This window comes from Microcaecilia unicolor, chromosome 12, assembly GCF_901765095.1.
Source record: "Microcaecilia unicolor chromosome 12, aMicUni1.1, whole genome shotgun sequence".
Lineage (NCBI taxonomy): Eukaryota > Metazoa > Chordata > Amphibia > Gymnophiona > Siphonopidae > Microcaecilia > Microcaecilia unicolor.
In genome coordinates this window covers 85518272-85532357 of record NC_044042.1, presented here as the reverse complement: position 1 = coordinate 85532357, position 14086 = coordinate 85518272, and the positions used below count along the sequence as shown (strand labels likewise).

Sequence of the window (14086 nt, the reverse complement as noted above, 5' to 3'; positions counted from 1 at the left end):
TTCAAGATATGAGTTTATCTTGGGCAGACTAGATGGACCATGCAGGTCTTTTTCTGCCGTCATCTACTATGTTACTAGAGGCCTGCGTGTATGCAGGTCCCTGGAGCACTTTTAGTGGGTACCGCAGTGCACTTCAGCCAGGTGGCCCCAGGCCCACCCCATCTGTAACACTTCTGCTGGTAAATGGGAGGCCTCCAAAACCCACTGTACCCACATGTAGGTGCCCCCTTCACCCCTAAGAGCTATGGTAGTGTTGTACATTTGTGGGTAGTGGGTTTTGGGGGAGGGGGTTGGGAGCTCAGCACCCGTGGTAAGGGAGCTATGCATGTGGGAGCTTTTTCTGAAGTCCACCACACTGACCTAGGGTGCCCAGTTGGTGTCCTGGCATATCAGGGGGGCCAGTGTACTACCAATCCTGGCCCCTTCCACAACCAAATGGCTAGGATTAGGACGTTTTTGAGCTGGGCGTTTTTAGTTTCCATTATCGCTAAAAAAAACAAACGTCCAGCTCAAAAAAATCCATTTTTTCAAAAATACGGTTCGGCCCGCCCCTTCACGGACCCGTTCTCGGAGATAAACGCCCATGGAGATAGGTGTTTCCGTTCGATTATGCCCCTCCACGCCACATGAACTTTATCTTACCACAATATCACTTTGTATTTGTTTACACCAGAGTCTGCAAACGTCTCTCCGGTACTATGTAAGCCACATTGCGCCTACAAATAGCTGGGAAAATGTGTGATACAAATGTAACAAATAAATAAATATTCAGCAGGGGATAGCTGGCTATCTTCAACTGAATATCACCAGTTAGCGGCTAGAAGTTATATTGGCCAACATAACTGGCTATCCGCCAATTTTCAGCCCCACTTTGGCAGCTGTTCAAAAAAAGCATACCCTCCCAATTCAACCTAAAGGACTGACCTTGGCTACACAAGAAAACCGAAGCATGTATGAACACATTGCTACTCTCCCACCTTACGACTATTACTGTGACTTTACCATTTAAATTACATCTTATCACAACATCACATTGTATTTGTTCACATTGGAAATGGCAATCGCCTTTCCGGTACTATGTAAGCCACATTGAGCCTGCAAATAGGTGGGAAAATGTGGGATACAAATGTAATAAATAAATAAGCTATATTTGGCCATGTGAATATGTGGGATATCTTTGGCTGGTTAGAGGATAACTGGTTAAGTCTGAATATCAACATCGCCAGTTATTGTCTAACCACCCAAAAATAAACTGGATATTCAATGCTGGTCACCGGAAACGGCCTGGCATTGAATATCTGAGTTTAGTGGTGATCGTGGGAATTAGCTGAATTAACTCCCGTGGCCTGAATATCAGCCCCTGTGTATTTAGGCAGTTCCCAGTACAAAGCAGGAAGATTTTTATTTATTTAAAAAATGTATAACCTTCTCCATCCTACAATTCTAGATGGTTTACAATAAAACCTTCATAATAAAATTACAAGCTCCATCTGGTCTGCTCAACAAAGTGGCTTGAGTTGTACTTACTTATAAGAAACATGTCTATGCACACTTTTATGGTGGTTCCCTTAGACTATAATTGTTTATTGTCCCCATAATTTTCAAGTTATTTAATTAAAGTATGTTTGTGGGTTTTCAGTTCTTTTAATTTTAAATTATGCATATGTTTATTTTTAATTATGTATTTGTTTCCAGTTATGTTAAAGAAATTTTAATTGTAATTTATAGTACGTTTTAATTTTCTATAATTGTAATTTATTTCAGTTTTACTCACTGACACCACCCAACCTTGGGTGAAATGTGGCTAAGTCAGGCAATTTTAAATAACACAGTTTTTGTCTTCTATCTCTGTAATCTACTTTCCTCTTTTGTTGACATAGACTGTGAATCCCATCTTCCTCTCCTGTACTGACACCTTCTGGTGAATTAAGGCATAATATCTTTTCCCCTTGGCATGGCATCCTTAGCTTCAATGAGGACGTCCTACAAAACATGCTACCTAAAAAAGCATTCTTTACAGAATCAGAGGGAGAAAATGACTACCTAGACCACTGGGAAGAGACAATCATATTAAGTAACAGAATGTTAAGGACTGAATTACACTTCTCTACGTACAAAAGAATTCCAAGAAGTCGGAGAATTACAAAGCCCCTAAACGTTTTACAGACGATGAAGACTTCATGAAAAAATGGGAAGCGATGTTAAATAAATGTTCTCTTGACTTAATGATTTTGCTCTTACAAACATCAAATAGAAAATTGGAATCAGTTAAAGAGAAGCTAGATAAGGAACTGATAATTCTGAAGAATCACAAAGATGACGATAAACAATTGGATTCCTTTAATGAGGACCTCAAACAGATAAAGTTCAATACATTCAAAAAAGATGAATTGGACTATAAAAATGGGTACTTATACCCATGGCATAAGAAGGGTACAATTAAGGACAACAGATATATTTAATTTAATAACAGTGGGTTCCTTTTACTAAGCTGCAGTAAGCACTAACGCTTGCTTGCCACAGGTTAAAAACCACTAGCACAGACATTCCATGGTAGTTTCAGGATCAGTGCACGCTTGCCCACGTGCTAAAAAAAAAGATTTATTTTTTAGTATTGGGGGGTGGAGAGTAGATATGTTCTGCACTAATCAGTTAGCGTAGCTACATTGCTGCACGCTAACCAATGAGTTCAGATTAGCGTATGAGCCCCTACTGCCTACAAAATAGGTATCTGTAAGTGCTCACATGCTAATGGCTATGGACTAATGGGAAAATTAGCGTGTGGCTATTAGTAGGGAAAACTGAAAGCCTTTTAGCACAGCTTAGTAAAAGGGCCCCAATATTAGAAATGTAGGCAATATAGAGAGAGAAATATCCAAGCCAAGAGAAAAGATCTACCTCTAGGCCCAAATTATGAAAACTTAAAACAAAATAGTGAATACAATGAAACTTGAAAAAATATCTTTTTTTAAATTATTTTTTCAAAAATAGGAGGAAAAGACCTCATAACACCAGCACAAAGCCTATTGGTTATGGAAAACCTGTATGAGTAAATCATTCTAGACTGCAGCTGGTTCAAAAAGTAATCATGGGTCAGAAAAACCTCCTCAAAAGTGTCAAAAAATTATCCAGACTTGACCTTGTATATTATAGGGTTAATAATGTCCTAAAAGTAAAAGGCACACTTAACTTATGGAAATCACTTGTAGCCAAGGTGATTTTCCTTCTGTGATAAACTTTAAAGTATCTAAGTGGTGCTGCAACTATCAACTCAGCACTGCGTTACCTCGAGCAGGATAGCAAGACGGTGGTGGTCCTGACGGGGACCCATTTCGCTAATGGCTTCTTCTGGAGACCACACTGCTAATACCTGCAAAAAAAAACTTAGATCAATGTATTGTTGTAAACATACACCCCTACAGAAATAAATCAATGAACATACTCCTGCTACTCTTGCTGGCTCTGTCTTTAGCGAATGCCATAAAATGGCGTTCAACAGATAAAGGATGCCAATCCATTGATTTATCAATCACAAACTTATGATGTCAGTGCAAATGAGTCAATCAGGGAGCGGCGACATTGGAAACAAAAAACAAGTGGGCTAACCGGAGGCTAAATGAAAAAACTGATCAAAAGGGTTGATCAAAAAAATGCCACCCATTGCATTCAAACCCCCTGGTTCGTAGGACTTTAGGCAGAAAATCCAGCGCTGTTCTTGCTGCAATAACTGCTTACCTGTCTCCACCCCTAGTAACTTGGTCAACTTGAACTGTAATCCAACATTTAAATGATGTAAAGTCATGTCGAAATTTCTTGCAATAAGCCACCAATGGCACCCTAGTTTTTCATTAGAAATACAAGATTTGTGTTCACTCAACCACACAGCAAAGCAGCAGGTGGTTTTCTCCACACAAAGTTTATTGCAGGGACATTTTAAAACTACAATTAGTTGTTGACTTGAGCTTGTATGTTTTTCCATCATCAGGGTTTATAAAATCTGTATACTCTATATTCATATCACAATAAATAAAATTGGTACATTTTACATGACCTACTGATAGAGTATGCTGGTCATAAATGGGTAATATTGCTAGACTCAGAATTTCCTTTAGAGTCTCTGGAATATGCAATCCTCAAATCATGGTTGGAAAAAACTGGATGAGACTGCATAATGTCCCAGTTTTTCTTAATCAAATTAGCCACCTTTTCCCCACCCATCTTATAATGTAACACAAAGGGCTCAGTACGATCAAATTGTACCAGAGGACCCAGTTGTTGTATTTAGCCTGTGTATAAGATTTATGCAGAACATGTGTGGGACAGCCCCGTTGGAGCAAGCTGGTAGCCAGATCTCTTGCTTGTTCTTTATAATCTACAACATCGCTACAAATTCTGTGTCTTAAAAATTGTGAATAAGGTAGGCTGTTCTTCAGGGACCAGGGATGAGAACTATGGTATTGTAATGGACCGTTCCTGTCAGTAGGTTTCCAGTATACTTTAATAAATAGCAGTAGTAGTAGAAGTAGAAAAAACAACTTCATCAGAAAGTGTGGCCATTACATCCAAAAAACGAATGGTAGAATCTGAAAACTTATATGTGAACTAGATCGCTGTGTCACAATAATTAATCCAGTCCATAAAATCCTGTAACTGGTGTGGTTCTCCAGTCTAAAGCATGAAAACGTCATCTATATATCGTTTCCAAACCAGGATATCATCTTTGTATGGAGAATCCAACAACCATTTATTCTCAAAATTGTTCATGAATACATTTTCAATAGCAGGAGCAAATGTAGCTCCCATCGCTACTTCTGAGACTTGATGATAAAACGTGTCCTGAAAAAGAAAATAATGCTTACAAAGGGCTAAGTTAATCAATTCAAACAAAAAAAATCAGAAGGGATTTCAACAAGTCTCGGATGATCCTCCAAAGCCTGCCAAAATACTTGCAAAACCTGTGGTTATGTAATGGATGTATATAAGGACTTAATATCCATCGTGACCAAAAAAGGTTTTTTGTCAGTCATCCAAAATGCATAAAAAACGTGATGTATCTTTCACATAAGATGAGGAGAGTTCAATAAATGGTTTCAAAAAAATAGTCCACAAAGATGGACAATGGTTTGAGTAAAGAGCCCCTAGATGATAAAATCAGGTGTTGTGGAGGTTTGTCCAAATGTTTGTGAATTTTGGGGAGCACATATAGCATTGGAGTCAAGGGATGTAAAGTGTTCATAAATTTCCATTCTTTCTTTGTTAGAAAACCAGTTTTCAGTGCTTCCTGTGTGAGAATTTTAATTTCCTCTTGTATTTCACCTGTAGGGTCAGTGTCCAATTTCTTATAGGTTTTCAAATCAATCAGTTGTGACTCAATTTCATTTATGTGATCATTCCTATTTTGGATGACTACTGCACCACCTTTGTCAGCTTTCTTGATCACGATGCAATTTCCATAAAGAGGATCTTTCATCTTAGGTTTCATGACAATTTAATCAATGTTGTTTAGAAAAAAGTTTTGATTCCCATAGAGCCTTGAATATCTTAATTACAGAGTCCAAAGGAACCGAGGGGTCCAGGTGGAATATATGTTTATCTGTGAATGATCTTCCACAATACTATTTGTAGAAAAATAAATTTTTAATTTTAACTGTCTAATGAAGTGATCCAAATCAATATGAAATTGGAACTCATCAAAACCAGAAGACGGTATGAACAACCACCCTCTGGAGAGAGTAAGGATACATGCATCTGCAGTGTCTAAAGTAGTAGAGAATAAATTTATAAACTGGGGTGGAGACAGAGGTAAGCAGTTACTGCAGCAAGAACAACGCTGGATTTTCCGCCTAAAGTCCTACGAACCAGGAGGTTTGAATACAATGTTGCAATGGGCGGCATTTTTTTGATCAGCCCTTTTGATCAGTTTTTTTTCATTTAGCCTCTGATTAGCTTGCTTATTTTTTGTTTCCAATATCCCAGCTCCCTGATTGACTCATTTACACTGACGTCATAAGTTTGTGATTGGTAAATCAACGGATTTGTGTCCTTTATCTATTGAATGTAATTTTTTGACATTTGCTAAAGACAGAGCCAGCAAGAGTGGCAGGAGTATGCTGTTCATTGATTTATTTCTGTAGGGGTGTAGGTTTACAACAACACATCGATCTAAGTTCTTTTGTAGGCATTAGTGGTGTGGTCTCCAGAAGAAGCCGTTATCGAAATGCAGTGCCGAGTTGATAGTTGCAGCACCACTTGGATACTTTGAAGTTTTTTTGCAGAAGAAAAATCACCTTGGCTGCAAATGACTTCCATAAGTTAAGTTTGCCTTTTATTTTTAGGACACTATTAACCCTATAATATAGAAGGTAAAGTCTGGATAATTTTTTGACACTTTTGAGGAGGTTTTTATGACCCATGATTACTTTTTGAATGAGCTGCAGTCTAGAATGATTTATTCATACAGGTTTTCCATAACCAATAGGCTTTGTGCTGGTGTTGTGAGGTCTTTTCCTCCTATTTTTGAAAAATATAATTTAAAAAAAGATATTTTTTTCAAGTTTCATTGCATTTACTATTTTGTTTTAAGGTGACACTTATGAATGCATTAGTGAATAAGATCCTGTGCATTTGAATTTAGTTGTTTGCCCAAATTATGAAAAACCAAGCAAACGTAGTAGAAATGACTTAGAGGCTATTCGACCCCTCTACCTCTCTCTATCAAACCCCACTCAGATACAATGTAGACCAATAGATTTTTCACTTAGGGAATATCTTAATTCTACTTTAGAGGAGACTCCACTCCCGGGCAGAAGAAAAGAAAAGAAAACAACTTCATATCCAATGCAAGGGGGAGAGGAAGTGATAATAGAAAGCAGAACTTTAATATTCCCTTATCTCCTGTTTGTCTGTCCTAATTAGATTGTAAGCTCTGTCGAGCAGGGACTGTCTCTTCATGTTCAAGTGTACAGCGCTGCTTACATCTAGTAGTGCTATAGAAATGATAAATAGTAGTAGTAGTCTTTGGGATTCCGGAATCTTGCTACTCTTTGTCCTTATCCCTTATTTATCCTGTTTGTCTATCCTAATTAGATTGTAAGCTCTGTCGAGCAGGGACTGTCTCTTCATGTTCAAGTGTACAGCGCTGCGTACGTCTAGTAGCGCTATAGAAATGATAAGTAGTAGTAGTAGAACATTCCACTACAGATACCTTCCACTAGCACAAGAGGAATAGATAAGATTTACAATGTATCAAAAAAGAGAGCTAAATGACAGTGAACTATTAGTTTTGAATAAAGGTCTATCGTTCACCCCTACACCATGTTATAACACCGTAAGGGGCCCTTTTACTAAAGCGCAGCAAGCCTACCATGGGCTTGCCATGCGGCAGTCTGGCACAACCGCTGGGCTACCACAGGATCCTGGTGGTAGTGCCTACCCTCACTGCACGCCATTTCTGGAATTTTTAGGGGGGGGGGAATAGCACTAGGTTAGCATGGGAGCCTTTACCGCCTCCTAAATAAGTGGCAGTAAGGGCTCCCCCAAGAAATGGCTGTGCAGCAAATGGTTCACTTACCACATGGCCATTTCCTTTTTAAAAAATAAAAAGCCTTTTACCCATTGTGGAAAAGGGGGGCCTCGGCACGTGGCAAACCCATGCGCTGACATCACCACAGGGGTCCTTTTAACAGAGCTTGGTAAAAGGACCCCTAAATACTAGAGTAGAACTATTTCAATTTACCCACAAATTGAAAAGTATTGACTATTTTGTTTCGGACAAACTACTAATTACACAGATCTTTCCATTATCAAACATGGCAGTAGATGAAATCCTCTAGGCAATCCTAACCCTCTTATAATGGAATGAGAGAAAATGCTTATGAAAGACAGAGAAAAGATGGAAGACGGTGAAAAGAAAATTTATTATAACCTTAGTAAAGAAGAAAAATTAGTACCATTAGATGCTTTGTCAACTTGTTAAGGTTTATTTGTGCTGGGAGCTCAGCTATTTGAGAATGATGTCCTGTGAGCTGGGGTTTGTATGTATTTGATTTTTTCAATAAAAATATTGAACTTTAAAAGAAGAGCAATTAATACCCTTGAAAATAATGGTAACATCATAGGAGCCAACTTTTCAAAATTATTGGGGGTGCTAAGCCCAATGAAAATAACCCCTCCTTAGACACATACAAGGAATTTTCTCAATATTGGGGGTGCTCAAGTACCCACAGCACCCACAGAGTCGGCTCCAATGGGTAACATTATCATAAAACTTGCTTACAAAGGTGGGGGTACAGTTGTTACAGATGTTAAAGAGGTCAATAGACAATTGAAAGATAGGGCTTTTTATGAGAAACTTAAGGATCCAACAACTGATTTAAAGAAGGAAACCAATTTGGTTTTAAAGATAGTGATGTGGTCAGCATCTAAGGCTAAGAAAGATTTTGAGGTTTTGAAAGATTTACAAGTCATGCACTACACCCCAAGTAGATCTATGCTCTCAGGCATCATTTCTCAAAGCACTCTGTTTTTACCCATAATAAAACTTACATAATAGGTTTATAGGTTTGTTATTTATATCCTACCTTTACTGATGGTGGGATACAATAAAACAGACATAATTTAAAAACAAAGTATAAACAAACAATATACAATCTGGTCCTTGGTGGCGTACAGGGCATAGTGCGAGAGGTGGCGGTGTTGGGTCCCCTGGGAAACAGTGATCAGAACATGATCAAGTTTGAGCTACTATCCGGGATGAACTCACAAAGGAAATCTACTGTAGCTGCATTTAATTTTTGAAAGGGTGACTATAATAAAATGAGGAAAATGGTTAAAAAGAAACTAAAAGAATTGGCTGCTAAAGTTAGGACACGAAATCAGGCATGGAAGTTATTCAAAAATACCATATTGGAAGCCCAGTCCAGATGCATTCCATTTTTTTCAAAGGTGGAAAGAAGAGAAAACGACAGCCAGCATGGTTAAAAGGTGAAGTAAAAGAAGCTATTACAGCCAAAAGATTGTCCTTCAGAGAATGGAAAAAGGACCCAAATGAAAAAAATAAAAAGCAACATAAACATTGGCAAGTCATTTGCAAAGCATTAATAAAGAAGGCTAAAAGAGAATATAAAGAGAAACTTGCCGCAGAGCCTAAAACTCACAATAACAACTTTTTCAGGTACATCAGAAGCAGAAAGCCTGCAAGGGAATCCGTGGGACCATTAGATTATGAAGAAGCAAAAGGGGCGCTCAGGGAGAACAAAGCCATAGCAGAGAAACTGAATGAATTCTTTGCTTCTGTCTTTACGGAAGAAGATGTAAGAGATCTGCCTGTACCAGAAATGGGTTTCAAGGGTGATGATGTGGAGTAACTGACAGAATTCTCGGTGAACCAGGAAGATGTACTGAGCCAAATTGACAAATTAAAGAGTAGTAAATCACCTGGACTGGATGGCATACATCTAAGGATACTCAAAAAACTCAAACATGAAATTGCTGATCTGCTGTTAGTATTATATAACCTGTTGTTAAAATCGTCCGTAGTACCTGAAGATTGGAGGATGACCAATGTGACATCAATTTTTAAAAAGGGTTCTAGGGGTGATCCGAGAAACTATAGACTGGTAAGCCTGACGTCAGGGCCGGGCGAAATAGTGGAAACTTTTATAAAGAATAAAATTGTAGAACACATAGACAAACATGGTTTAATGGAACAGAGTCAGAATGGGTTCAGCTGAGGGTAGTCTTGCCTCACCTATTTGCTTCATTTTTTGAAAGTGTGAATAAACATGTGAATAAAGGTGAGCTGGTTGATGCAGTGTATCTAGCTTTTCAGAAAGCTTTTGATAAAGTTCCTCATGAGAGACTCTTGAGAAAATTAAAGAATCATGGGATAGGAGGCAAGGTTCTGGTGTAGATTAGGAATTGGTTTTTGGACAGAAAAAAGAGAGGATAGGGTTAAATGGTCAGTTCTCTCAATGGAGGCAGGTGAACAGTGGAGTGCTGCAGGGATCGGTACTGGGACCGGTGCTATTTAACATATTTATAAATGATATGGAAATCGGAACGGTGAGTGAAGTGATTAAATTTGCAGATGATACAAAACTATTCAAGGTTGTTAAAACATGTGTGGACTGTGAAATATTGCAAGAAGACCTTAGGAAATTGGAAGACTGGGCAACCAAATGGCAGATGAAGTTTAATGTGGACAAATGCAAGGTGATGCTCATTGGAAAGAATAATCTGAATCATAGTTACCTGATGTTAGGGTCTACCTTGGGAGTCAGCACTCAAGAAAAAGATCTAAGTGTCGTTGTAGATAATACGCTGAAATCTTCTGCTTAGTGTGTGGCGGCAGCCAAAAAAGCAAACAGGATGCTAGGAATTATTAGGGAAGAGATGGTGAATAAGACTGAATATACTATTATGCCTCTATATCGCTCCATGGTGCATCCACACCTTGAGTATTGCATTCAGTTCTGGTCGCTGTATCTCAAAAAAGATAAAGCAGAAGTAGAAAAGGTTCAAAGAAGAGCGACTAAAATGATAAAGGGGATGAAACTCCTCTCGTATAAGGATATGCTAAAGAGGTTAGGGCTCTTCAACTTTTGAAAAGGGATGGATGAAGGGAGATATGATTGAGGTCTACAAAATTCTGAGTGGTGTAGAACAAGTAGAAGCAAATCGATTTTTTCTTGTTCCAAAAGTACACAGACTAGGGGACACTCAAAGAAGTTACATGGAAATACTTTTAAAACCAATAGGAGGAAATATTCTTTTATTCAACGAATAGTTAAGCACTGGAACTCTTTGCAGGAGGATGTGGTAACAGTGGTTAACATATCTGGGCTTTAAAAAAGGTTTGGACACGTTCCTGGAGGAAAAGTTCGTAGTTTGCTATTGAGACTGTTTTTCACTGAGTACAATTGCCAGCCTTTTTCCATATTTCTACAAGACAGACATGGGGAGGCAACTGCTTGCCCCAGGATTGGTAGCATGGAATGTTGTTAATAATTGTGTTTCTGCCAGGTACTTGTGACCTGGCTTGGCCACTGTTTGGAAACGGGATACTGGGATAGATGAACCAATGCTAAGAAGCCCATAGGAATAAAATAGGCTTCTTATAGTACGCACTAAGGGGTCCTTTTATCAAGCTGCGGGAAAAAGGGCCCTGCACTAGCGGTGAGAACCGTTTTCCCCACGCACCAGGGCCCTTTTTACTGCAGCAGGTAAAAAACCCCAGGCACACATGGCCATGCTGTAAGAGAACATTTACCCATGGCCATGCGACAGAGAGCCCTTGAGGTCCACCCATGACTATGCCAGTGGTATATATATATATATATATTTTTTTTTTTAAATAACTATTCCAGTAAACTACTTTTCTACTTTATCCTTATCCTAATCTGGCTCTTTGACTTTTAAGATTAAGACCTGCTTAGGGGAGAGATCTAGAAATCATTGTCATTGAGAAATGAATATTCTGTCAGGTAAAAGTTAGATGTATATTATGAAATTATCGTAGAAGAATTTTTTAAACTGTAGAAGAATTTTTTTAACTTTTTCTTCATGACTGAGAAATTTTGGTTTTTGTATCTTAGTTATGGACATCTGGGAGAGGTAAGGCTAATCACTAGAAACAGACATTTCCGGCTAAAACTCACCTTCTTATGTGTTCGGCATTTTCCGCATGTGAAAATGAAACTGAAAAGATAAACATGATAGCCCATGAGTCAATCCACTAATCCAATTCCGTTATCATTAACAAAATCTCAGATAGCACAAAGTTCTCTTACCTGCCGGAGTGTAGACAAAGGATGCTGGGAAAGAAGAGAAAAGAATGATTATTTTCAGCAAATGTGAGGAGAATATGTGATTATTGCTAGACTCAGGGCTAGCTTTACCATTGCACCAGATGATGCGCTGGCCGCCGGCAATTAAGGTAAAACACCCAGTCTCTGACCTCACCTGATCTACAGGTAAGCTTTTTCTTTCCCTCCACTCCCCCTCCCCCTCCAGTTCGGTCTCTCTCCTTCTCGCTTCTCTGTCGCTGCAGGTCTGGCACTGATCCTTACTTCTCTCACTCCCCTGTGGTCCTGTAAAGTTTACATCAGTTGCTGGCAACAGCAGCAGCAGTGTGAGAGGCTGCCTTCAGCCAGCCCCTTGGAGGGAAGGAGAAGTGCCAGATCCATGGGGAGGTGGGAGAGGGGGAAAGAGAGACTGAACCAGTGTGGGGAGGAGAGATGCCAGCCAGAGGGAGGGAAAGATGCTGAACATGTAGGGGAGGGAGGAAGGAAGGGCACCAAAAGCAATGCGATCCGGGGGGGGGGGGGGGGGGGGGAGGGTGCTGCCAAAGCAAGTTGGCTCAGGGCACCACTATCCCTTAAGCCAGCCCTAGCAAGTCAGTTTTGGTTTTCTTTCTTTTTAGATTTGGAGTAGCACTTCACCCTGGTTATGTAATTCTCTTCCTTTGGAACTTAGATTAGAAAGTGATTATTGGAGTTAAAAAAAAAATTAAAGACTTGACTGTTTAATTATTTTTCTTGATTATGCATGTTTTCTTTATCTTATAATTGTGTTTTATAAGGTAAACCGTTCTGAGGTTTTGGTAGAGGTGGTCTATAAAACTTAGATTATTACCATTTTATTATTAATAATCCATAGAGGCCGATCCTGTCCTGGTTTTGCTCTACTTTATGCATGGAGTTATAGTTCTATTTTCCCACAGGAAAGGTAAAATTTGGATGTACCTGTTAATTTCCTTTCCTTGATTCCTTCCAGACTTCTCCAAATTAATTGGTTATATCCTTCTACCAGCAGATGAAGCCAGAGGGGAAAAAAAGCAGCTCAGAACTGACTTCATTCCCCATACAGGGTCTTCAGCTTCTTAGGATTCTAAAGATAACTGAAGACAATTGTTATGTTTTTGGGTTTTCAATTAATTAGTTAAAACTGAACTAGGAATGAGATAATTCCATACACCAAAAGTATCTTCAAAGTGGTCTACAACATACTCACTGCTAACTTTCTGAATTTGTCGGATAGAGCCCTTGACAGCCATGGGCGAATTCTGGCCTCAAGGAAAGAAAATAAACAGGTAAGTCCAAATTTCTTCTTTCTTATTGTCCATACCAGACCAGTCTAGATGAGTGGGATGTACTCAAGGTCTACCTAAACTAGACGGGAGCAAGCCACAATAACTCACATGACTCCTACACCTAAGATGTAGACCCTCCAGATCTGCTAAGCTACTTAGAGGTGCAATAGAGGCAAGGGCACTGCTCTGTCAGTATTCTCTAGAATAACAGATTCTTATTCTGCTTTCAAGGGACTTCTTTGCTCTAGTTGAATAGGCTTTCCAGCCAAATCTTGCTGATGTGGTCCAAAGTCATCTTTTTCTTGACTCCTACTGATATTGATGCCTTAAATATCACTGTGCCTTATGTAGGACAGAAATTGGATCAAACATTTCTTCTGAACAATAATGGTGTCAGTCATGTGTGCTGCTGCTGCCAGGTCCTGCAGGAGTACTCCATTCCAGACCAAATCTGACACACTTACCAGTTTCCCTCAGTTTTTCCCATCAGTGAATAGTGTTGTCTTGCCTGATGCCATCATGGCCTCTAATTTGGACCAACCAGGACCAGCATTTGGGGAGAGGGATCCAGGGAGGGGCTTCCCATAAGTACTTACAGACAGCCTCTGAATTTTGGTCCCTTTCCAAGATTCCATACCTTAAGATTGCCATGTCCCGAGAAGTATGGCCATTGCACTGAACATTAGATCAAACAACAATATCCAACCATACCCAGAGAAGGTAATGTACAATTCTCCACCCAGCTCACTAGCCTCAAAGAGATCCTACCTAAATAAGAACAACTGGTAAGCACTCTCTATCTGGAAAAACAGAAGTAGTACCATGAAGTCCAAAGCAAAATCTTTAATTAAAACCACAGTTTTGAATAAACAATTTATTTTGGACTTCATGGACCTGTTCTTGTGTTTTCATTTGGACCTACAGTACCAGTCTCTTCTTGCTGGAGTGCTCTTTATCTGGCAAACAGCTCTAAATAACAATAATGGTCCTAACTTT

General features: G+C 39.2%; 1 protein-coding gene across 1 annotated transcript in view; it reads right to left on the bottom strand.

Moving 5' to 3' along the window:
- The window catches only part of LOC115481707 (roundabout homolog 3-like), a 163295-nt gene that overhangs the window by 70053 nt on the left and 79156 nt on the right, over positions 1-14086 (bottom strand). The window contains exons 8-9 of the mRNA XM_030221044.1: positions 11790-11813; positions 11658-11697 (exon numbers count right to left, since the gene is read on the bottom strand). Of these exons, the coding sequence (XP_030076904.1) occupies positions 11658-11697; positions 11790-11813 (64 nt within the window). The remainder of the gene's footprint in view (positions 1-11657; positions 11698-11789; positions 11814-14086) is intronic.